This window comes from Schistocerca serialis, chromosome 3 (assembly GCF_023864345.2).
Source record: "Schistocerca serialis cubense isolate TAMUIC-IGC-003099 chromosome 3, iqSchSeri2.2, whole genome shotgun sequence".
Taxonomy (NCBI): Eukaryota; Metazoa; Arthropoda; class Insecta; order Orthoptera; family Acrididae; genus Schistocerca; species Schistocerca serialis.
In genome coordinates, this window is record NC_064640.1 from 411,956,601 (window position 1) to 411,983,079 (window position 26,479).

Sequence of the window (26,479 nt, forward strand, 5' to 3'; positions counted from 1 at the left end):
GTTCCAACAGCTTGGGACAATTTGAGTGTGCTGCAAATTGCATAACATAGTTTCTGAATGCAATAGCATCATCAGACATGTTAATTTTTCTAGGAACGTAATTTTGCTCCCCTTCTTCTTCCTTTGTTTATTCTTGATCGTCTTCTGTGTTGCGGATTTCTATTAAAATGTGTTGCTGAAGTAAAAGTAGAGTGAGTTGACAGGGAGTCATTACTTCGAATGTAGTCATCTGCGCTACATGGAATTTTTCGCATTTTAATTAATTCGCTATTAGGTTGTACAGTATTGTCCTCCATTTTGTTGCTACTCTTTCCTGCATGTTCTTAACTTTCCTACACACTTCATGTCACATGATGTGGTGAATAGTTACATAAAACTGTCAAGCCATCATGTAGAAGTCAAATTCCTTATTTCCAAGCTCTTCAGTGACTTTTGGAACCTGTGTCTGCAACATGGGTCCAGACAAAGGTAAGTTTTTTTGACTCACTACTTACGAACCATTCCCACACTATCTCGTTAATTTCTTCATTTCCTGTCTTCTTCCCTTTCATTTGCCCATCCTCTTTCATCCACCTTATCCCTGTTTCTTAAGGTATCATAAATTTGTGCTTTACCCCATTTCAAACACAAGAGTTTCTTTCTCACACGCCACGACTACCTTAATCTTTTCGTTAAATGTTACAGACACATACTTTTTGTTTGACGTCATGTTACCGGCCTCACTTAATGTTCTGCTAGTGAACTGAAATTGACAAAAGATAATGCACACAGTGCATTTATTTGAATGCTCGGCCTTCCTGGGTAAAACCATTGTTTCGCCGAACAACACCCACCTCATATTGCAGCAGAATGTTTGTAAGTGCGCAACAGTGTTACAGTGCACTCCAGCGTGCATCAGTAATAATGGAAAATGAGAAAAGCTTGCAAACAACACACTTTGATGCCCACACCCATAACGCAGCCCTGCTCCAAAACTCTTTTTTTCTTGATTTTGCACTGCTCAACATCATTGTCATGGATATTCAGTCTTTGTGTTAATACAGGGTGTATATGACCCGGGAGATCTGGGAAAAACCTGGGAATTTTTTCATCCGGGAGAAAACCGGGAAAAACCCGGGAATTTTTTAGAATTCTGGGAATTTTTCATTGTTATAGTTTTCAGTTAAATTTTTATAATTTCAGCTGGTAAGAACCGATACTCTAGCAAAGGGTATTACTGTATCCCGTTACTACAGAATAATACTGCAGCAATAAAACATGAATGAGAGAAACTACGAAAAATAAAACTTCAGTTCCAAAGGAAATGCACCACATACAATAACAAAACACAGTGCTCATACAAGCGTCTGCCAAATTCATATTCTTGAGGGGGGGAAAAAACCTTGTTTCACAAAGCGTCTAGCATCCAGCGGACGTTGGTCTATCGATTATTCATATGATTTTGAAATGCATCACTGTTGATTTCTTAACATTTTTGAACATACTGCAAGCTGATTTCTGAATGAATCATAAGTTGATTTTTGAATGCATGCATAGTGTATGTGATGTCTCTCCTAGAAGAATCTCGGTTGCATCTACAAATAAACTTTCCTGCAAACAAAAGGGAACAAGGCTATATGAGCTGAGTGGAATAAAGCCAAACAGGTGATTGCCAATCACTGTTTGTTATGTGGTTGTGACGGCGTTTGTGAATGATCAGCTTTGTTATAATTACTAGTGAAATTGATAGTTTCAGACTACCAGAGTGCAAATAAACGACAAACAGGAATAACAGATAAGAAAGATTACATATTATCTTCTTGGTGTATCCAAGAAAATGAAATTTTGACAGAAAAGTTTTGACCAGATTGTTACACTTACTAGTGCAAAGTCCCCAGCTAGCAGCTGCTTAAGTTCAATTATGGGAGTCGTGCAGAAAACGTGTTATACGGACATGTAATAACACCTAACCAGAGAATAAACACGGGATAACTAAACAGGTGATTGTGGCAGGGTTAGTGAAGCTAACCAGAGAATGAGTCTTAACATTGGCAGGAATAGTTACAGAATTATTGATGACAAGATTGTTAGTTGCAATGAGGAAGGAGAAGAAACACGAACATCACACAAATTATTTAAGAATATGACAATTCCAAATGTACACAAAAATTTTGTGCTACTACTTTTCAATCTCATGCTTGAGAAACTGGAGCGTATGAATGAAATGTGAAACTGTTTCCTAACATAAAGCTTTTTGCTATTAGTAGGCTTAATAGGCATGTGATATTGGTACTTCGTGAATTACATTGTGTCATGCTATAAAATGACCATTTGTGCCAAAACAGTCTCGTTTATTTGGTGTGTGTTACAACTGCTGCAAATTTGTAATTCTTTTTTTAAAAAAAAGAGGGGCAGGTCAACTGGGAGCAGGAGAGGCACCACAGGACATTTTAATTCCCACTTTCATGAATATAGTTTGATGACATCCATTACAAAATATACAAGTTTGAATTCCACAGAGCGAAATACAGTGACATGTGATAGAAGAATGCTGTGTGAAGAGGCGTGGCACTGCATTTTGGCAGACTGTTCAGAAAGATGTGCTCTACAAAATGAACATTTTTTGAAAAGTCGATTTTTAAAATTTTTGTCATTCAATCTCAAACCCTTGGGGGGGGGGGGGGGGGGGGGGAGTTAGAAATATCGTAGATCCAGGGCAGATGTGCAGAGCAGTCTGTGTTGTAGTGGGGAGGTGGGTATTCTACAAGTGACCCGTGTTTATGTTTAGTGATTTTGCTGTTTCCTCTTCATTTACTGCTCTCAAGTCAAACGAAAACAAAACGGATTTCTGTGGCTGGCAGCTATCAAGTGAATTAAAATACCTTCACATAATTACAGAGGGTTAAAATGTTATTAGTTTCAGATCCTATTTTATTTTCACTTTTCTGACAGCCAGGCATGAATCGCGTTGCAGAACAACGAAGTTATTTTTGTCGGTTTGCTAAAGAGATTTGGCTTTTATTAATCTTTTCCAATGAGGCAGTCAATTTATTTGAAACGAAGTGTTTAATTTCACGCTACTGGCTAGTTTCAACTGTTTGCCGCATTTCAAGTGCACGTTTTCATCTTCTAGCACGTATGGCATTATGCCATAATAAAGAACCAAACATGAGATAATATAGTACTGGTAGTCCAAGAAAACTGACACTGAAAAGCTTAATGTCAGGTCGAGGCCTACTTCATTGGGAATGTAGACATGCGAATGTGCACTATAAGCCGAATTATGTATTGTAATATGGTTCACAAAATTCTGATGCTCTTGGAGTATCCTCTGATGTCTTGTTTCTTATATGAGACAATGTGAGATCTTTAAATGTGTTACACGTATGAACATATGGGCTTCCTACGTCATTGCAGCTGCCCAAGGGCCGTGACACCTGTTATCTGGTGCTCTCTGTCAAACTGATTTCTTAAATCACAGAGCGTTTGACTCTCATTTAAAAATCAACTCTTTGAGGACAAGCCATTTAGAAGAATTTCGAGCCCAGAAGATTACATTTGTGTTCACGTTACATGTGAAAGCTTAGCTTCTCTTGGAGCTTCTTAATTTGTAGGCATTGGAGAGCAGACATGGTATTTACGATGCTAATCACTTTCACTCCCGTCACTTATTATGAATACTTTTAAACTCACAGCATATACACAATGTGTGTAGCATAGAGCGCGTACTACAGAGAATTGGTCTAGTAAAGATGCAGTTGTTAGCGCTGCGGTAGGGTAGCAATATTATTGTGGGGTGAGCCAGTGGTTTTACATCTCCAGAAATCTTTTAGAGACCAATATTATATGTGAAAACTTTGCTTTCCTTGTAGCAACACTGTGTATATTAATTTAAACCATTAACTTTTCCTACTAGTGTGTTCTTGCTACTTAACAGTAATGTTGCTGTTGGCTAACATCATCACGTGTCCTATGCTCTGTCATTGGGTGGCGAGATCATGTAACATGAGCCGTGACTGGCTTACAAAAGTGCATCGCAATCTTGATTTCAATGCTTTGGAAAGTAACATGCGGTGTTTGGTGGAATTCGCATTTATACTTTCGTAATATGAAAATATGCAGTGTACAAGTTGATACACATTAAAGATCTTTCAAAAATGTGTTTTTTTCCCCCCCTCCTGAGTTTCATTTTCTATAGTGCCGAGAAATTCTACGCTGGCGTATAAAACCATAGCCATTCAAAGGATTGATAAGTTTTACAGTTCCGAGGGAAAGTATACTGTCACTTAACACGGAAACAGTGTATTTTCACCCAGGAGAAAATTTATTTTTAAGCAGGAAATCCGGAAAAAATCAGAAATTTTTTTTCCTTGTCCGCGTGTACACCCTGTAATAGTAGTGTCCTTTTATAGTCATGAATAACTAATGTATGCTGTAATACAGCAGTGCTGTATAAACTCTTTCTGCATTTTGCAATTAATTATCAATTAAATCTTAAAATTTGCATCCGGTTTCCGTGTTAGGCACATTCTGCTTTATACGAAATATTAGCGTGTTGTTGTTGTGGTCTTCAGTCCAGAGACTGGTTTGATGCAGCTCTCCATGCTACTCTATCCTGTGCAAGCTTCTTCTTCTCCCAGTACCTACTGCAACCTACATCCTTCTAAATCTGTTTAGTGTATTCATCTCTTGGTCTCCCTCTACGATTTTTACCCTCCACACTGCCCTCCAGTACTAAATTGGTGATCCCTTGATGCCTCAAAATATGCCCTACCAACCGATCCCTTCTTCTAGTCAAATTGTGCCACAAATTTCTCTTCTCTACAATTCTGTTCAGTACCTCCTCATTAGTTATATGATCTACCCATCTAATCTTCAGCATTCTTCTGTAGCACCACATTTCAAAAGCTTCTATTCTCTTCTTGTCTAAACTATTTATCATCCACGTTTCATTTCCATAGATGGCTACACTCCATACAAATACTTTCAGAAACGACTTCCTGACACTTAGATCTATACTCGATGTTAACAAATTTCTCTTCTTCAGAAATGCTTTCCTTGCCATTGACAGTCTACACTTTATATACTCTCTACTTTGACCATCATCAGTTATTTTGCTCCCCAAATAGCAAAACTCATTTACTACTTTAAGCATCTCATTTCCTAATCTAATTCCCGAACCAACACCCGACTTAATTCGACTACATTCCATTATCCTTGTTTTGCTTTTGTTGATGTTCATCTTATATCCTCCTTTCAAGACATTGTTCATTCCATTCAGCTGCTCTTCCAGGTCCTTTGCTGTCTCTGACAGAATTACAATGTCATCGGCGAACCTCAAAGTTTTTATTTCTTCTCCATGGATTTTAATTCCTATTCCGAATTTTTCTTTTGTTTCCTTTACTGCTTGCTCAATATACAGATTGAATAACATCGGGGAGAGGCTACAACCCAACTCACTCTGTTCCCAACCATTGCTTCTCTTTCACGTCTTTCGACTCTTATAACTGCCATCTGGTTTCTGTACAAATTGTAAATAGCCATTTGTTCCCTGTATTTTACCCCTGCCACCTTCAGAATTTGAAAGAGAGTATTCCAGTTAACGTTGTCAAAAGCTTTCTCTAATCCTACAAATGCTAGAAACATAGGTTTGCCTTTCCTTAATCTTTCTTCTAAGATAAGTCGTAGGGTCAGTACTGCCTCACGTGTTCCAACATTTCTACGGAATCCAAACTGATCTTCCCCGAGGTCGGCTTCTACCAGTTTTTCCATTCGTCTGCAAAGAATTCATGTTAGTATTTCACAGCCGTGGCTTGTTAAACTAATAAGTTGGTAATTTTCACATCTGTCAACACCTGCTTTCTTTGAGATTGGAATTATTATATTCTTCCTGAAGTCTGAGGATATTTCACCTGCGTTATACATCTTGCTCACTAGATGGTAGAGTTTTGTTAGGCTGTCAGTAGTACTAATGGAATGTTGTCTACTACCGAGGCCTTGTTTCGTCAAACTCTTGGTCAAACTCTTCACGCAGTATCATATCTCCTATTTCATCTTCATCTACATTCTCTTCAATTTCCATAATATTGTCCTCAAGAACATCGCCCTTGTATAGACCTTCTATATACTCCTTCCACCTTTCTGCTTTCCCTTCTTTGCTTGGAACTGGGTTTCCATCTGAGCTCTTGATATTCGTACAAGTGGTTCTCTTTTCTCCAAAGGTCTCTTTAATTTTCCTGTAGGCAGTATCTATCTTACCCCTAGTGATATGCACCTCTACATCCTTACATTTGTCCTCTAGCCATCCCTGCTTAGCCATTCTGCACTTCCTGTTGATCTCATTTTTGAGACGTTTGTATACCTTTTTGTCTGCTTCATTTACTGCATTTTTATATTTTCTCCTTTCATCAATTAAATTCAATATTTCTTCTGTTACCCCAGGATTTCTACTAGCTCTCATCTTTTTACCTACTTGATCCTCTGCAGCCTTCACTACTACATCTCTCAAAGCTACCAATTCTTCTTCTACTGTATTTCTTTCCCCCATTCTTGTCAATCGTTCCCTAATGCTCTCCCTGAAACTCTCTACAATCTTTGGTTCTTTGAGTTTATCCAGGTCCCATTTCCCTAAATTCCCACCTTTTTGCAGTTTCTTCAGTTTTAATCTATAGTTACAACCAATAGATTGTGGTCAGAGTCCACATCTGCCCCTGGAAATGTCTTACAATTTAAAATCTGGTTCCTGAATCTCTGTCTTACCATTATATAATCTGTCTGAAACCTTCCAGTATCTCCAGGCTTCTTCCATGTATACAACCTTCTTTCATGATTCTTGAACCAAGTGTTAGCTATAATTAAGTTTCGCTCTGTGCTCAATTCTACCAGGCGGCTTCCTCTTTCATTCCTTACTCCCATTCCATATTCACCTACTATGTTTCCTTCTCTTCCTTTTCCTACTATCGAGTTCCAGTCACCCATGACTATTAAATTTTCGTCTCCCTTCACTATCTGAATAGTTTCTTTTATCTCATCATACATTTCATCAATCTCTTCGTCATCTGTGGAGCTAGTTGGCATATAAACTTGTACTACTGTGATAGGCGTGGGCTTCATATATATCGTGGCCACAATAATGTGTTCACTATGCTGTTTGTAGTAGCTTACCCGCATTCCTATTTTCCTATTCATTATTAAACCTGCTCCTGCATTACGCCTATTTGATTTTGTATTTATAACCCTGTATTCATCTGACCAGAAGTCTTGTTCCTCCTGCCTCCGAACTTCACTAATTCCCACTATATCTAGCTTTAACCTATCCATTTCCCTTTTTAAATTTTCTAACCTACTTGCCCGATTAAGGGACCTGACATTCCATGCTCTGATCCATAGAACTCCTGTTTACTTTCTCCTGACAACAACATCCTCCTGAGTAGTCCCCACCCGGAGATCCAAATGGGGGACTATTTTACGTCCGGAATATTTTACCCAAGAGGACGCCATCATCATTTAACCATACAGTAAAGCTGCATGCCCTCGGGAAAAATTACGGCTGTAGTTTCCCCTTGCTTTCAGCCGTTCGCAGTACCAGCACAGCAAGGCCATTTTGGTTAGTGTTACAATGCCATATCAGTCAGTCATCCAGACTGTTGCCCCTGCAACTACTGAAAAGGCTGCTGCCCCTCTTCAGGAACCACACATTGGTCTCACCTGTCAACAGATACCCCTCTGTTGTGGTTGCACCTACGGTACGGCTATCTGTATCGCTGAGGCACGCAAGCCTCCCCACCAACGGCAAGGTCCATGGTTCATGAGGAGGCTTATAATAGTGTATTGAATGCATCGGGACTGAAATAGTTGTACGGTTCGGACAGATTTCTGAATTATACACATTCCGCTTTGATCTAGTTTTACTGTGTATTGGTGTACACTTTTGCATTCTTTGTACTATTCTGTATCACAATAAATTATGTTTTGTGTCCCAAATTGATGATGTGGATCATTTTAAACAAGATCTTCACATTTGTAAAAGACTGGTTTGTTTTTTATTTCTTATTCTATGGAAGGCGAATGACCCTGTGGAATTTCCATTTTATGACATTGTTTAGTAGCCATCAGCACTATCTAAAAGGTATGACAGCTGGGTTTTATTTTTGTTTAGTAATAAGAAACAGATAGGGACTGTGTTTGTTGTGTGCACACACATTGTGAATTAGCCTCTGTCTAGAAACAGCTAGAACTGTGGTGGTGATGGTCAACAGGCTTCAGTATACTGCTGTAAGCTGCAGTGATGTTTGGGCACCAGTGATGAAAGTTAAGGCACCTCTGGTGCCTCTGGACTCTACTGGCAACCCCAGTGCCACTGCACCTCCAGATGCGAAACATCTGACCAGTTTTTACTCGGCTGGAAGACAAATGTGAGAACATATCTGGGTGAACACAGAATGCCTTGTCTGTTGAGCCAATGGCCGATTTTACTGGACAATCACAAAGGGTGGGTTTGTTCATCACTGGGAGTTCTAACAAGGGAGCCCTTGAGGGAAATAGCAAGCAGGTCCTGAAAGAAAGATAATGCGATCTGTGTTTGCTTGCCAAGGTATAGAGGAATTCTGCCACCTGCTGTTGAACGCACTGGGTGAAAACAGCAGCAAATAGTATCTCATGTCAGCACAAATGACACTTGCTGCCTAGGTTCTGAGATATCCTCAGTTGCTTTATATGGTTGGATTAATTGGTGAAGACAGCTAACTTCGCCTATAGGATGGAATGCAGCTCACTGTTTGTAGAATTGTACACAGAACATTTACAGTTTTTAGTTTGGAGCCAAGCTGAAGATCTAAGCCAGAGACTCATACAATTCTGTGTCAATCCCCCCCCACCCACCCACCCACCAGATACAAAATTCTCAATCTCCACTGTTGGAGGAGAATTGGGAAGTGGCTACTTGGGTAGTAGAGTACATGTGCCATGCATATAGAGTTTTTCAAATTGGAGGAAGCCCTTCTTAGGGTCAGTGATGATCTGCAGGCCGAAAATGAAAAGTTCAGCAACTTTACAGTACTTTTGTTCTTGCAGATTGGAAATATGCTGGAGGAGCATCCATGGTAAGGTCCCAGAAATAGTATTGCTTATTAAACATAATAATGCTCACCTAGTATTAAGAACAGGAAGCTGACTGAAATTAGAAGCAAATAACAACAGAAGTCTACATCCAAATTGGACCATATATTGCAAGGATAGGACAGGTGCCAATGATGGTGATGTATTTGTTGCCATAAAGAATTCAAAAATACCTTGTGAGATTACAACATAATCCGAATGTGAAATAATCTGGCTAAAGGTAAGCATCAATGGTGGGTTAAACATAGTAATTGGATACTTTTATAGACCACCTTCCTCAGGAATGCTTGGAGAATATTGTATGTGCTGATCAAGGTTGCAAGGGATGATAAAAGACCCACCTTGGTACAAAAGCTGTGTTGGAAAATTAATATGGAAGCAGAAAGAGTTTCATCACAGATTTAAATAAAATCAGAGTCCAGTTGACAAACAAAATTTGAATGAAGCCAAAATAATCATAAGGAGAACAGTGCTAGAAATGTTCATTGAGTTTGAAAGCATATTTTGTCAACCTAAGAAGGATTGGTCTTACATAAAGTCAGTAAACAGATCAAAATCGTCCATTAATTGCACATTGGCCATAATGGCGCTGAAACGGAAGATGACATAGAGAAGGCCGAAATACTTAATTTGTTATTCAGAAAATGTTTTACTGCAGAAGATCGTAATATGGTTCCTCGTTTAAATCATTGCACGAATGCTCAGATGGCAGATATTGAGGCAAGTTATTGTGGAATAGAAAATTAGTTAAATTTCTAAATAGTGGAAAGGAATATGGACCAGATGAGATACCTGTGAGAACCTACATACATTTTGCAAAAGAAATTGTTCCCTTTCAAACAGTAGTTTATCATAGTCACTATGACATTGAAGGGTACCACATAAGTGGGAAAAAGCACAGGTCATTCCGGTGTTCCAGACGGGTCACTGAACTGAAGCACATAATTATAGGTATCTATTAATGATTTCATTCTGTTGCAGACTTATGCAGCTTGTTGTGTGCTCACCAATTACATATGTTTGGAGAACAAAAACCTCCTCTGCAAAAGCCAAGAGTGATTCCATAAACAAATTTTGAAAAACACGGCTCTCTCTGTTTGTTCATGAATTCCAAAGCATTACAGATAAAAGCAACCATGGTGACATCATGTTCCATGACTTTGAGAAGGCATTTGATATAGTTCTGCACTGTCATTCAGTAAACAGAATATTAGCTTACTGACTATTGAACCAGATTTGTGTATGGACTTTCTATTATTATTATACATTATTTTGAATAAAATAATTGTGGGTATTGGGCAATGTCATTATAGTGTCATGTAATTACAGTGATGTGACCCACTACCCAAAATTATTTTATTCAAAATGACACTGTCCGTTGAAGCCTGTGAACTTATTCTTAATGGGATGAAATCAACAAATGTAAAAGTAATTTATAGAATACCCCAAGGAGATGTTACAGGACCATTACTTTTTATAGTTATATAAATGATCTAGTGGATAACATCAGAAACTCCATGAGGATTTCTGCAAATGATGATGTTGCATATAAGAAGATTATAATGCCAGAAGACTGTTCAGAAATGCAGGAAGACCTCCGGAGGATGAATGACTGATGCAGGGACTGGCAGTTGACTATGAACATAAATAAATGTAACATATTGTGTGTAAATAGGTGAAGAGATCCACTACTGTTCAGTTATGCCAATGGGGGGAAGTCACATTTGAATGATTTTTTTTTATCAAAATGATGCGGAATGAGTCAGTTTGCAGGACATGTGTACATGAATAGCATTAACATTAATGAACACATTTTGGGTGATTTATTTTAATGAAAAGTAGGTGCCAGGCTGTGATTCATTGGAAAAATCTTAAGGCAATGTAATTCATCTGCAAAAGAAGAGGAGTTGGGCAACATGTTTCTTTTGAAGTTGACTCCATCATTTCATGACTTTTCTTATGCTTTGGCTTCCTGAGGTTTGTTTCATAAGGTATGGCTTCTCTAACTTTGGGAGCACCACTGGTCGAAGTTCTTGGCACTGCCACCTTGGTTGCTCCAGAACACTGTGAAGTCACCTTGGACTAGAGATTAGAAATGAGCTCCGTAAACTCAAAGTAAACTTGCCACTGGGTTCTGTGACATCATCTTTGAGTGCGCCTTTTACATATGTTTGGAGACTCAACTTGCCAGTCTCTACCGCTGCCCATGTAACCGACAACGTGTCACTTGAGTCTGTTGGTAGGTGCAAGTGTACTACACCAACATGGAAAGGAGAATAAGTACACGAGTTTGCAATGATTATCTGTACATATTATAACTGAAAGTCCTCCACTATGACTTTCTGTCTGTAAGTGAAGACTAATGTGAGGGACTACTATAGGGATTTTGAGACAGTTTTCACTAATAGATTGATTCACGAGGAAGATTTGTGTATATAATTTTGTACCGGTACAACAGGCAAGTCTGGCCGTCAGTACTTATTGCAACCCATGCAAATCTGAGGCAAGTCGCTAGTTATGTACTAGTACTGATCAGTTAGGAGTGATTTTTGTGTGGGTGTGCGTGTTTTTCTTTGTTTTTGTCAATATTTAAATATAATGTTTTTGAAGACTGCTGCAAATTTATTTTTATGTATGCTCTCATTTCAGAGAGAGTCAAACAGTTATGTTGACATACACGCACTTTGGACAAGTTACCAAGTATGTGATGACAGTACAAGAAAACAGTATATGAGGATGAGTTGGTTTCTCTGAATAGTGGTTAAATATTGAAATAAATATTCAGCATCTTCAAAAAATTACAGATATGAATGATATGCTACATAACTCGCTATTAGCGTATAAACACGACTTACCGTGATAGACAGAATGTACCAACTGACACACTTGACTTATAAGTTGTCTCGTTCCATTAATTTTGTATACAGCACTCTATCTTCTGCAACCATAGTAATTGCTTTCAAACGTCTCCTCCTAGCTGCATGTGTTAAAAACCAGCCCAGTGTCATTTAATGTCCATTACGAATAATGTGACAATGCTGTGTCATTGGTATCAGAAGTTTAACAAATTGCTGAGAGAGGATGGTCCACCAAATAGGTGTTTTCAGGAGACTGTTGGGAAGGATCATTAAATTTTGTTATTATGTCACAATAATATATAAAGATCTGAGTGGTATTGACATTAGTTAATCAAATCACAAGTTTTTAACAGATCATTGTTACTGTGGACCAATAAAATGCCATCCACAACCTTAACAACAGATGACTGTGATGCTTGGTAGCAACTAAACGTGCAGCGCAGAAATTTCTCTCACTAGAGCCACTTGAGGCTGGAATACACAGTATGATCTTAGCTACATGTGTTGAGAAGATGCTATCTTTTCTTGTTCTTTCCACCATTCAAGAATATCAGTTTCTGTCTCTGCATATTTTTCACTAGCAGTGATTGAGAGGTATGGTGATACTTCACGAAGTTTGTCCATAGGGTCCAAACATCTTGGATACCTCTGGAACTTCAACAGATGTGGCACTTGCGAAGGGCCTGATGTACTTTCGTGTGAACCATTAGTAACTAGAAAGATAGGAGGTCGCAATTTGTAGCAACATTTACTCATAATCATGTTCCAAAAGCATAAAATAATAGACATGTATGGCTGTTCACTCACCCAGAATGTCTGCACGCAGAGCACCAACCTCTTTGAGAACATTATCTCTGTCTTCAGTGCTCAGCATCAAAAGGCCATGGTATGGGAGATACAAAAATGCAGTGATCTTGTGGTATAAGTGCAGGTTAATCTTATCATTCCTTGTGGCCATGTAACTTCTGCATCTTAATTGAAGTATTAACAAGATATCACTATCTAATTCATTAGGGCTCAAAAGCTCATTCAGAAGTTTATGCTGCCAGAGACATAAAAAAAGGTAGAGTTGAATACTTGTCTCATTCGAGAGCATACTAGCTTCTTTGAATGGCTTGAGAATGTGAGAGACTCATTTAGGGTCTGCTCATCTATATTCTGCAGTTTACTCAATTCTTTTTGTGGGAGCAACTCCTTAACATCGATCAGAGTATCAGATACTGAAACCACCATTTCTAACAAAGTGTTCCATCAGGCTTTGACCTCTTGTTTGATTGAATTTGTGAGTCTCTTTGGAAGACCAACCCTCTTACAATATGCCACAAATACTTCACACTGGTTTATTGTTGCTCCTGCACAAGATAGTTCTGACTGCAATAGTAAAAACTCTGTCTTCAACGTATGTTTGAGCAAATTGCTAAGACAATGACAAGCGCTAGGAAGTCCAGTGCAGGCTTTCAGAGCTGCCACTATATTAGAGCCCTGATCTGTTGTGGAAGGTTCTGTCTTCATCAGGTCCTCAGAAAATTGCAAGCACTCTAAACATTGAACAAGCTCCAATAATTGGAAAAGGGGGACAGTAAACAGTACATTGCTTTTCGTATGTCACATTTCACTAATAGTGGATAGGCATTGCAATGTAGGTTATTTTACGTGCATCATCCATCCACATATCTCTTAGGTAAGAGAACCTTTTACAGGTAGTAGCAGCAGTAACTTGTGGAACCCACACCTTTTTTAATAGAATCTGCAGTGGAATTTACTTGATTCTTAATCTTAGCAGGATGAGGTAGTATAGCCTTCACATAAACTTCACAACCTACTTCAGATCAGACAGATATAAGTGCATGGGCTACCTTTTTGAAACCAGAGCCATAAACCATACTGATTGGTCTAATTTCTTCGCAGCACGTGAGTACCACTGAACCACAAATAGCACACTTTTTGGTTGCGGTGACGTAACACTGACATTGTTCTTTGCCCTGTTTTTGTTTTATGGAACATTCATGTTTTCTCATGGTGGACTTATGGAATAAACAAGAATACAACCATTTTGTTTTTACTGGACAAACTTTGTAAATTTTGCATCTGCAGCTTGGACTACAGCTTCAAACTTCTTCCGGACATCACTCTTTCTCTTCTGTAGCACATTTGCTACTATGTACACTGCATCACTTAATTTTTGTTTTACATTCTGTACAGTCTCACAAAACACAGCTTCATTGGAGGCCATATGGCTCCTAAGAGATGGCCATTTTCGCCCTGTAAGAGCTACATGACAACAGCAAGATTGTGCACTCAGCTTCCCTATTACATCATGGCTAGTCTTATTTTCATGCATGCTTCACTAAGAAGTTATGAGTCGATGAGTCGGAAGTGACTGCAACACTACCAGCCTCAGACTTGTCATACTCGCGGAACTATAGCGGGAAGGAGAGACGCCAGTATAGAGCGCCATAACAGTGGCGCCTTGATTTCTAATGTATGCAACCTTCAACACTGAACTTGTACTACCTCCATTTCTGATCTCTACTGTGGATGTTTCTGAGCTTATGGAAAAAATGAATCTGTGGTTGATCTACATAGCTCACACACACGACGGCGTCCTAGTGTCCTGGATTACATGGGTGTGCCCACAATTGTCTTGTGAAATGACTATGAGACTATTAGAGAAGTTAATCAGTAGTCATTCTTTCTGTGCACCATTTGCAAATGAAACAGGGAAAGGGTAAAGTATTAGTAATACCAGAGGTACCATCCACCACATGTAAATGGAGATGTACGTATATTATTGAAACAGGAAATAGAGTAATATCTCTGACATACAATTTAACAATAAGTGCTGTCAGTCAACATTAATTTTAGGTTGCTTTAAATTTTATCATAATTTTATTAAGCACATTTAAAGAAAAGTCAGTTCCACTGGAATTGTTTCTTAAATTAACAGTAGTTATACTCATAATTTAATGAGGTTACTAATTTTCCAGAAACTTCTGCAACAGTGAAGCTCCCTCTCTGCCTGGCACTTCAGATCCACTACTATCTTATGAAGCATGAAGAAGAACAGATTAAACAACAGCAGGATGTTATGATTAAAGAAGGTGCAGTTCTCAAAATATGGTTATTGTATTAAATTTACATATATCACTTTACAGCTATTGTTAAAGTGTGCTGCTCATACATTTAAAAACTTCATTTCACCTAATGTTAACTGTGGCAGCATAATAAATGTGAAGAAACTTAGATTCTATTGATTTGCATTTGTCATTGTAGAACACTCCTGATCATGGAAAATGTGTTTCTATTTGAAAGGATTGTTATGAAGTGGGAGCCATCAGATTCTATCTGAAAGAAATAGGTGTGTGAGAGTTGACAGAGGTTTTAACAGTTTCAGGACTATTACTTCCAATGAGAATTAACAATATCATTTACTGACTGTTGAAATGAAATTCATATTTTCAGACTTAAATTACTATTTAGCAAACAGTTAGTGTCATAATTATTGGCCACATTACAAAATGCAGCTACCAATTGTGATTTCAAGATATTGCTTTGAAATGTCATTTCAAGCAGGCACTGGAGTAATGTACATGCTTGTCTCACAACACTCCATTAATTGGAGTGCATGTGTTAATGTAATTATGTAATTGTATTCTTGCATAGCACAGACTTCATAAGCATACTTGTGGTTATTAGAGAAGTTGCCGGCACTTGTGCTGTATAAATATCAATATGTTACATTTTAACAGAATACATTTTATTTTCTGGTAAGAAAATATCATCGTGTTTTAAATGGGGATACTGTACATCATGGTGATACCATTGATGGATATTTTAAAATTACTGCAGCATCTGAGAATCTTGTTACGCATTTTAGTGAAACTGCATACATATCATAAAATTTTAAAATATATCTTCTGTAGTGATGTCGTGTGTGGGGGGGGGGGGGGGGGGTGTCGAGAGAGAGAGAGTAATGGTTGTTTCACACATGCATTAGAATTAGAATTATATTTGCATAAAATATAAACTATGAAATATATTTTCGAAAGTCACACAAACTGATCATAAAGCAAAGATAATAGACCTTCAAAAATGCGAGAAATGATACACTAATATTTATTCCATCTGTCTTATAGATGAGGAACTTGCAAGGAAAATACAAGAAAGCTATGGAAGGCGTTCTAAAGATGAAAAGGTCCCAGATCTTCGAGAAATTATGGATATGGAGATGGCATTGGCGTTGTATAAAGCTGACCAGGTACATTAGTTCAAACTGCAGTTACAACACTAGCTGCTAATGAAAGTGTTCTGAATTTTGATATGCTTTGTGGTTGCAAAAGGTTAGATGTTGTTTTAGTGGCTTTAAAAATTTGGTTCCCTACACATTTGATCCAGTAATTTCATTTCAGCTGTTCAGTAAATATATGCAATGTTTATAATTGCTGAAACATATTTTTCCTATTAAGGAATATGTGTAGTAGTGATGGTGGTGGTGGTTGGGGTTGGTGGTGGTAGAGAAATGAATTTGAGCAAAATGTGTGGCTTCTTGAGGCCATCTCTGGTGAAGGATTTGTTGAGCAATGGATCTGAAAGGGTGGAGTGTGTGGGGGAGAGGTTGTGAAGAGTTTGCTGCAGATGGGTAAAGGAGAGAGGGAGGGGTAAGAGAGAGCATTAGGAAATTAGGAATGTGGATCTCGCAAAAGAGAGAAGCAGTCAGTGGGATACCACAGCACAGTGATGAATGATGAACTTACATCAAGTGCAAAGTTGAAAATAATCTGTGCCAGACAGCTAAACGTGCTATTAATGAGTGATTTGAGAAGCAGAAATATATTAGGTGAACAAATAGATGTAACTGCTGCCAAAATATAACTGAGATGAGAAATTTAGGTTTACTTTGTATTCCGTAAATGTGTTGAAGCGAAGGCTGGGTTGGATAATTTGAATATGGCTTGACAGATTTCATTCCTCATCCTTGTCAGCCTGAGACTGAGGCACCTAACTGCCCCCAGCCCCCGCCTCCTCCCTGCCACTTGACTCACACTCTCACTGCCACTGTCACTCTCATTCTGTCTCACTCTCACTTCCTACCCCTGCCCCACCGCCACCCCCCTCCAAATCTCATTGCCAACCCATAAGTAGTTTATATACAACTCATTTTAGTACTATAAATCTATATTAAAACCACAGAGATAAGGTTAAGGAGAATAGTATATCAAGAGCTGCCTAGAAAGAAAATTGTGTGCTGCAATTGATATAATTTTGAGCTGCACCCCAAAAAGATATGAACAGATATGTTTGAAAATTGTTAAAAGAAAGCATGAGACTAGATCAAGGTCAATAGCTCATTGCAAGGTGTTAACCAAAGAGCAAAATAATGTTATGAAACAAGGATATAACTGATTATGGTGCAGAAGGATGATTGTGGATAAAAATGGTATAAAATTGTACTAGATGAAAAGAAAATGCAATAGGCTTCTTTATTAAAGAAATTCTGAAAACACTTATTACTTATCATTGTGCACATATCTAAAACATCATAAAAAATGGTTGTTCAGTGTATGTTTTACATTCATTTGTTACATTAAGGTGATCTAACGATATGAAATTTATTGAATGTATTGTAATACATAAAATTGATTATAATTTTTCTTGAAATTCTTGTACAAAAGAATAAATTGGAAATTAATAGCATGCACATACCATTTATTTTTCAGACATTTTCTCATCATGAAACAAAGGAAACATTGGCGATAAAGTTATCTAAAAAAATTTTATGTGAAATGTTCCCAACATTCCGTAAAGAGGCAATTCTCGATGTATTCAGTTCTACGGGTAACTCTTTTGATAACACACTGGCTGTACTTATAGCTTCCACAAGTGAAGAAGAAGCAAAGGTTGCAATGAGCCCAGAAGCTCTTTCTGAACATCGTAGCCAATTGATAGAAGCTGCAGAAGAAACTGTGAAGGTGAGTGCTGTTGGATCTTAAATTTTTAGTTCAGAAGTGTCAACTGTTTTCAACTTACAATTCTCATATGCTATAACAAAGATGTTCAGAAGCTTTTGCTACATTATTTTTTGTATTTAGACTATTAAAGTTTTCTGTGTGAAGTTGTGTCCGAAAAAAGTCTATATTTCCTTTTTGATCTGTTGTAAGTAAGTAGGGTAAAACTCATTATCCTGTGTGCTGACTAAATGTAAGTGCCATGTAAAGAATAATTATTTGCCATTTGGCAGTAATGGTTATCTGTGAATATTATAATAAAGGTAATATGTGTAGTCCACAACCAGTAACACTTTTTATTAGTTATTAATTGTGTAACATTAATTTATTTGCAACATGTTTTGAGGTACTTGTGCTCCTCTTCAGGAATCAAAGCTTATTTACTGAACGGAAGTGATCATTACAAATGCCTGACTTCTTTGTATCATTATGCAATGTGGCCAAGGACATCCTTTGTTATAAATGGATTGTTGGCACTTGGAATTCTAAATGTGTTTGCATCTGTACTGTGGAAAAGATCTGTCTGTACGTATCCAATAATAATGGCTTTTAGGAATTCAGAGATCATAAAAGGAACAGGAAGGGACCCCCATAACCCATAATGCACATGTTTTGTAGTTTCTTTTTGAGTTTGTTTCCAACAGGACAACTAATTTGTTAATTAAGAAGACTTCGTATTTTCCATCCTGGTATACAGGTGGCAGAAAATGACATTTTAAATGTCACCAATAATTTTAGTTCAAGCAAGCATTGACTAAAAAATTTCTGGAGGGAATTCTGATCTGCCCATTAGTGAGCTGGCTGAAGACTCATATTTGTCAAGTACATACATATTTTGAAAACTGAAGTCAACTTAAGCAAGAAATAATGCATATTCAGTGGACTCATAATTGTTATCTGATAATGTAAACATAGATGAAAAGCACAGCTGCAGGAAGTCCACTCACGACAATATTTGTAACATACGTTGTTCCTTTTTCAAAGTATCATATTTCATTAGCCTACATAAGTGATTTAACATTATTACTTTAGTGTTTTACTATAGTTGAGACAGCTACTGTATGTAATGTACACAAGAACAGTTGAAAATTTCTGGAAACAGAAGATATTAGTCAATGAGAAGTCCAGTCTCAGCAAAACTGTAGTCTGTAAATTCAGTGGCACATAGTGAGTTCTAGATTACCCAAAAAATATTCATTGAGCAGATAGGTGGACCAAGGATAACAATGTGATGTACATTGATAGATTATTATGTCAGGGTGAAGAGGATAGGCATCTATGATCAGCATTGACTACACATATTCAGCGCTAGCCCATCATGGGTGTGCTGTAGCTGGCCTATCTCTGACGGGCCGATTGCTTGCCATCTGCCATCACTGTCAACTCAGCCCTTCTTCAGCCCATGAGGTTGCGTCTCAGGCCCACCTGTCACATCAAAATATTCATTGTTATTATGCTGTGGTTGAATGAACTGATTAATAGAAACACAATGTCTCATCCCCATCAGTGAAGGATATCCCTGAGAGAGTACAACATCTCTGCTCATCATTTTTGCCAAAAAACATGATGAATGGGCTGGTTGTAATGGCCATAAATTTTATGAAAGTGCTGCAGTTGGACATGAACGCTTCACATACCTATTACAAGTATTTTTTTTTTTTCACTAAAATTGTTTCCTTTATAGATGTGTTCCTTATGCAGAAGGTGTCAGATGATTGTTAGTTTGTTGATAGCACTTGCATTGATTGCAATGAGGATCACTACAAATGATTAACAAGCTGCTTGGCTATTGGCAATAAGTATTCAAACACTTTTTAGGGATGCCAACACACTTTTTATTATGATAACTATCCTTGTGGAATGTGTACCACTCATATTCACCATCACTTTGAATAAGACACACACACACACACACACATTTGAAATAAAACATAATTAAAATTCGTATTGTGTACAGCATGTGCCCGCATGATGTAAGTCCATGCACTTACTGCCTAGATGCCTCCTTGTGTCAGGTCATTCTGGAATCTTTATTCACTATATATAGTTCATAACTTGTAAGAAGTTTCCACCTACCATAAGCATAAAATTTGTAGGCATGCAAATAGAAGGGGCAGTCAGTGTGAAATTCTGAAATTACAACTTTATAACAAATTCAGTTGGAAGGGGTAAACTATTGAACTGCTGAAGCACCTAATCAAATATTTGTGTTGTGAATGTTTTGTACATAGGTGATGCAATTTTTTTTTTTTTAAAGCTGAAATACCTTGCTTACCTTAATTCTATAGTGTCGTCACCACCACCACCACCACCACCACCACCACCACCAACAACAACAACAACAACCATTTGACATCCAATGCTAGACAAAGGCCACCTCTAGAATTTTTTGTTCTTCAGCGACTCTCTATCATGTTATCTAATGTTATGTACCTAGTTCCTATTAGGCTATTGTCCCGGTCTTCCCTTATCTCTTGGCGTATAGCAAAGAACTTTTTTGGGCCCTCTTGGCCATGTGACTCATTAATTTGTATCTCATTTTGATTATTATTATAATCATGTCTTTGATGCCAGTCTGTTTCCTGGCCAATTTGTTTGTTCCATTTATTGCTTGCCAAATTCATCTTCTATTTGTTCTTGACAAATTATATGAATTTATGACTTCGTGCCATATCTACTATCACATTCAAACTGTCCCATTGAGGACGTGTACTTTCAGTTTTTGTCATACTTTCACATTAATATCCTCCACTGTCATGTTGTTGTGGGATTTTACTGTCAGTTGCCAGTTCTGTAACTCATCATAGAGGTTTTCTACCTCCTCATAAGGGTGGTTGTCATGCCCACATAAAAGGCCATGCAGAAGTTACACCAGCATTGGTATATGAGATGACTGCTTTCATAGGAGGCCCTGCCTGTGATACATAGGATAGACCTGTGATAGGACTGGAATAGGGTGTTCAGGGTGGTTCTGGAGGACAGGTCTTTCACATGGGTTTTCCAGGGGGATACAACCAATGTGCCATGGATTGTGAGTATGTGTGGTATAAAGGTGAGCTAGGATGTTTCATAGATTGGGTAGGTGGCAAAATATAGTGCATGGTGAAATGCAGGCAAATACCAAGATAAAAATGTGATTATGTTGTTCCACTATGGGGTGATATTGGGTAAAGAGAGGTGGAGGTGGTTGCTACTTTATATCTAGTTTGTTGGCATGATTGGAGAATTAGGGGAACACATGGGTATTCATGGGAGATCACTAGTGATGCGCCATACACTTGTGGCCAGACCATATGGTTGACATTTTTGGCATGGAATAGATTTCCACTATAAAAGAGAGGATACTATTGACGGTTAATGGTTTCGTATGGGTAAAGGTTTTCATGGAACCATTGGAGAGGCAGATGTCATTATTGTCCAGAAACGTGCCACTCTTGGCTAAGGGGGACCAGGTGAAAGAGATAGAAGGGGCAGTGTCCACTATAGCCTCATTACTATCAGTTTCTCCCTGCAAAGTAGTGTTTGCTATCCACATTTCAAAGCACTAAACATGCAATTCAGTGTCTTTATAATACCACAATATTAGTATTTATACCTAAAATGTAGTGACCATTATTTTAAAAAGTATAAAATAAAAATTAGAGCAAAAATTTCAGTTAAAAGAGGATTACAAATGCAGCACTCATCTTGCTTACTGGACCTTTAGATTAGAAAACCTATTCCAGCTCAAGCAGTAATGTTTAACCATTTGAATTACCTACTGCTGTGAGCATCTGTGGATTTTGTGTTTAAAAACATATTGTAATAAAATTATTAATGATCTTAAAATACAAGTAGAAACACACAACCCCTTTTCAGAGGCATGCAAAACACTAAAATAAACTAGGTAACAGAACAGCAGGTATGCATTGGCTGTTTAAGCTAGCTACTACTATAATTTGTGGAGATGAACGTTTTTACATCTGTGATAACTTGAACAACAGGTATAGAGGTTATTAAATGTACAGTTTGTTGAATTGGGTTTGGCAGTCTTAAGGGAAAGAAAGAAAAAAATTCTGTGACAAGTGATTATAAGTCTTCCTGGATTATTTATCAATCTTGTAAAATATGTACGAGGAATTTTCCTCTAGTATTGTAACATAAAGTTTGTTATGCTTGGTAAAATCTGATTTTATGTGAGCCTTTTATGTTGGAAATGTTGTTAGTTTCTTTTTGATTTTTGCAGAGAGGTGTTGAGACCACCAGTCCCTTAGAAGATTTTGATGACATTACAGCTGATGGAAGAGGCAGTAATGTGTTGTATATTGTTGAAAGATACAGAGAACAAGCTGCACATCATTACAGGAGGAGAAGTGAATACCATATGAAAGCACAGGAAGCTTTCCAAAAAGGAATGCCTTCAGTGGCTCATTATTATTCACAGTTGGTACGTTCTGGTAATGCTTCTCATTTAGTTCATAATTATCTGTGCCAATATGGTCATAAACAACTGCAGCAATGGTGTATTTCATGTTGCAACTGTGTCTAATGCTGTGATAGTAATGAGCGTGCTTTGATATGACTAATTGTTGAAAAGTGCAAGAATTTACAGGCATGATTTTTTCATTCATGCTTTTGATGTTCAGTTTGATCATAAACTGAACCAAAAGATCTTTATCCCTATGTAACATTCCTTCTGCTTTGTGTGGGCATACAATTTAAATGTTGTACAGTTTTATTTTTGCACAAGGTGCTTATGTCATCAATTCTTGCCATTATGCCTCGTCTGCGCACTTATTAGGGAAGGTAATATATGCTTTGGTGTTATTAATCTTACATATTATTTGTTTTGCTGATTGATGGACAACCATATTTTGTTCATCAAAGTTTTTAGTGAATTTGTTTCTCCAAGTGTCATGTGAAAATATTTGATTTTGCATTACATTACAGAATTTCATATAATTTGCTATATAATCAGAACTGCAGACTAAAGGTACAAAATTTTAGTGTCAATATCTCTTGACTGCACTAATATGTGAAGTAAATATTATTATGGCGTATGCTTCCAGTGAAGAAAAATGAATGAGATTTTTTAAAATCGGAAATAACTCTTCATATTGACACTCTTAATGGGCCTGCCCTTACAAACATTATTTGACAGTTAAAAGACTGTAATGGCATATAATACCAGGTGGCTATAATTACAATGATGGTGTTCCAAGTGCTGCAGTGTGAGCTTTATGCATCACAGGATGCTAAAACATCGTAGGTATCTTCATTATTTGGTGTGCTCGCAGAGTGTGCTGAAAAAATGCTACTTCCACTTCCTGCCACCAGGTGAAAATATGTTGCTGTAAGCAATCGGAATGTGGTGTGGATGCAGGAGAAGGGGAGAAACAATCAAATACATGATAATAGTGGTTCTGACATGTTTAATAGGATATGGTCACAAGTTATAATGTGTTCAATACAGTCTTCTGACTTGGCAACATGCTGCATCCATGACATGGCATGATTACCAGTTGCTCACAGCATATCCAGTATAATAAGAGCAAAATGTTGTCATATGATGTCCTTCATGTCCTTCAGATCAGGAAGAGTTCAGATGCATCTCTTATAGGCACAATCTTTCAGATATCCCCACAGCCAGAAATTGGATGGATTTAGGTCAAGGGACCTGAAAGGCCACACATCTTCAAATTGCATAAAGATGATGTGCTTGTTACCAAAGGTTTCTCAAAGCAAATCTTTCACCCAACAAGCGATATGTGGTGTCACTCTGTGTTGTTTGAAAACAATGGTGTACACACAGTTACGTTCTTACAAAGCTGGAATCACATGTTGCATAGGGAGACTTATAATGAGCTTATATCACTGTATACGTAACAGGACCATGAGGTGTCATCTCTTCAAAGAAAAATGGATTGAGAATGAAGGAGTGTATGAAACCACACCACACAATCACATAAACTGAGTGCAGTGGATGTTCCTGCACAACATTTGGTGAAGTAGAACCCCGTATCAGACAGTTCTGTGCATTCACAGCAGTGTGCAGAGTAAAATGTGCCTCGTCCATCCGAAGAATATTACCCGGCCATATGTAATCCATTTCCATGAATACCAATAAATGAAAGGCAAAGTCATGGTGTTGTAGCCTATCTTGGGGCTTCATTTGGTGTGCATTCTGAATCTTGTAGGGATACCAGTGTAAAATGTGGCACAAAATCGTTTGAACTGTTGAAGAGGGGACAGACAATTCATGTGGCACAGCTTGAATGCTGCCTGCAGAATTTGAGGCATGTGCTGCACGGTGAGCTATAACTGCAGCAACTTGATCATCAACTACCATGACACTGGGCCACTTCCCTCTCCCTGCTGCACCACCTAATTCACCTGTTTCTTCAGATTTCTTGATCATATTCGTTATTCCATTTATTGACATGGTGCTTCATCACTGCTGTTTCTGTCGGTAACATTCCTGCAGTGCTGCACTACTATTGCTGCCGTTCTGGTAAAACAACTTCACCAGCGGTGCACGCTCTCCATTCTAAATAGGCATTGTGTTTCATACAGTAAAATGTTGACCTTCTTAACCATTTATACCAACAGTCGCTTCACAAAAGAAATCAACACATCACCAAGTGACACCGGGCGCTGATAACCGCGCCGTTGAGCGCCCTACAAACCAAACACCATCATAATCATCATCACCAAGTGACAAACAGCATCCTGACATCTAAACAGGAAGCATTTCACATTCTGACTGCTCAAAGTGCCATAGTTTCACCTGGTGGCAGAAAGTGGAACTAATATTTTTTCGGCCTGTTCCGCAAGCACACTGTTTAATGAACGCACCTACGATGTTTCATTGTCCTGCAATATATCCAGCTTGCACTGCACCACTTGAGACACTGTCAGTTCAATAATAACCAGCTGGTATGTAAAGAGAATAGATTAGTATTCAAAAAAATACAGGTGACGGTGAACAGCGGGCAGGCATGTAAGTGAGGTGAAAAAGTGTGTAGTTTTTGGATGCAGTCCTTCACCTCTCAGTCATAATGACATGTAAAAGTGTCCTCATCATAAATAAACTTCGCTGTGTGACCACTACACAGCATTCCACTTGGGTATGACCATGAGCAAATAATCCATTCGAAAGGATGACCACTATCAAACTGTGACAAGGCCAACTGGACCATCCAGTTGCAGTGTACGTAGTTGACTTCAGTAGCTGCCCTACAACCTGTGCCATGTACATTCTCCTCACCAACAGCTTTCCTGTAGAATTAATTTTTCACTCTGCAGCAAAGTGTGCACTAATGTGAAACTTCCTGACAGATTAAAACTGTGTGCCAAATCAAGACTTGAACTTGGGACCTTTGCCTTTTGCAGAAAGTGCTCTATCAACTGAGCTACCCAAACTGTGGGACAGGTTGTGAGTCATGCATGAGTGGCTAAGTTGGTTGAGCACATGTTGACAAAAAGGCAAAGCTTCTGAGTTGGAATTTTGGTGGATAGTCTGTACTGCCTGCACCTGCCTCAGGTGAGCTAATGTGCCCTCTTGGGCATTTGTGCCCAATGAGGCAGCATTGGAACAGCCTGCTGTAAGTATTCTGTCATTATAATGATACCAATTATCATTTTCTGCTTAAAGGCCCGACTCCACAAAACTCACGCACAAGAAGCGAGTTGCCGTGCAGCGACAGCGATTAGTGCAGCAGCACCAGATTCTTCCAACTTAGACTTACACGGGTTGTATGTACGAGAGGCAGTCTGCCTCTTGGACAGTTTCCTGGATGCTCACATTATGCGACTCAAAGCAAGTGGGCAGTCACGGCGTGTCCTCCATGTGGTGACTGGTCGTGGTAACAACTCTCGTGGGGGTCAGCCTCGTTTACGCCCTGCCATTCTGCAGCGTCTCACACAGCGGAGTATTAAGTAAGTACAGAATTGTCCTGTTTGAAAATAACAATAAATATGAATGTCTGTATCGTGATTCTAGCAATACGCACTTTGTTCAGTAAGTGGCCATACAGAATATTTGGCCAAGAAGTAAGAGGCTCTATTATTCAAACAAATCTGGCAATAATCTGTTGTGAGTACTTGAGGTATGTAATAGATAGATATTCAGCGATCACAGGCCCTGCAGACCATGCGCTGCTTCCACAAGCTGCCTCCATTCCTTCCTGTTTTGTGCCCGGTTCCTCCAGGTCTCTTCAGTTCCTAGGACTCCTAGGTCTTTCGCCAGGTCGTCCATCCAGTGCTGCCTTGGTTGTCCAATGGGGCGTTTGGTGTTTGGTTTCGCTGCTAGTGCCATCTTCTCCTGTCTTCCACCTGGTATACAAGCTACATGGCCCACCCGTTGTATTCTTTTGCTCTTTATCTTCTGTAGGATAGTTGGTTGTCGTATCAGAAGGTAGATTTCCTCGTTTTACCTCCTCCTCCATTCTCCATGATCTAAAACTGATCCCCATATCTTCCTCATTACTCTTCTTTCAAATATTAATAGTTTTTCCCTTCCTCACTTAGTCATGCACCATA

General features: G+C 38.4%; 1 protein-coding gene across 3 annotated transcripts in view; it reads left to right on the plus strand.

The window, feature by feature from the left end:
- Positions 1–26,479, plus strand: part of LOC126470280 (uncharacterized) — a 171,492-nt gene that overhangs the window by 71,429 nt on the left and 73,584 nt on the right. For all 3 annotated transcript variants that reach the window (XM_050098031.1, XM_050098030.1, XM_050098029.1), the window contains exons 4-8: positions 14,942–15,055; positions 16,091–16,212; positions 17,672–17,923; positions 22,185–22,385; positions 25,593–25,876. In XM_050098031.1, coding sequence (XP_049953988.1) covers positions 14,942–15,055; positions 16,091–16,212; positions 17,672–17,923; positions 22,185–22,385; positions 25,593–25,876 — 973 coding nt within the window. The remainder of the gene's footprint in view (positions 1–14,941; positions 15,056–16,090; positions 16,213–17,671; positions 17,924–22,184; positions 22,386–25,592; positions 25,877–26,479) is intronic.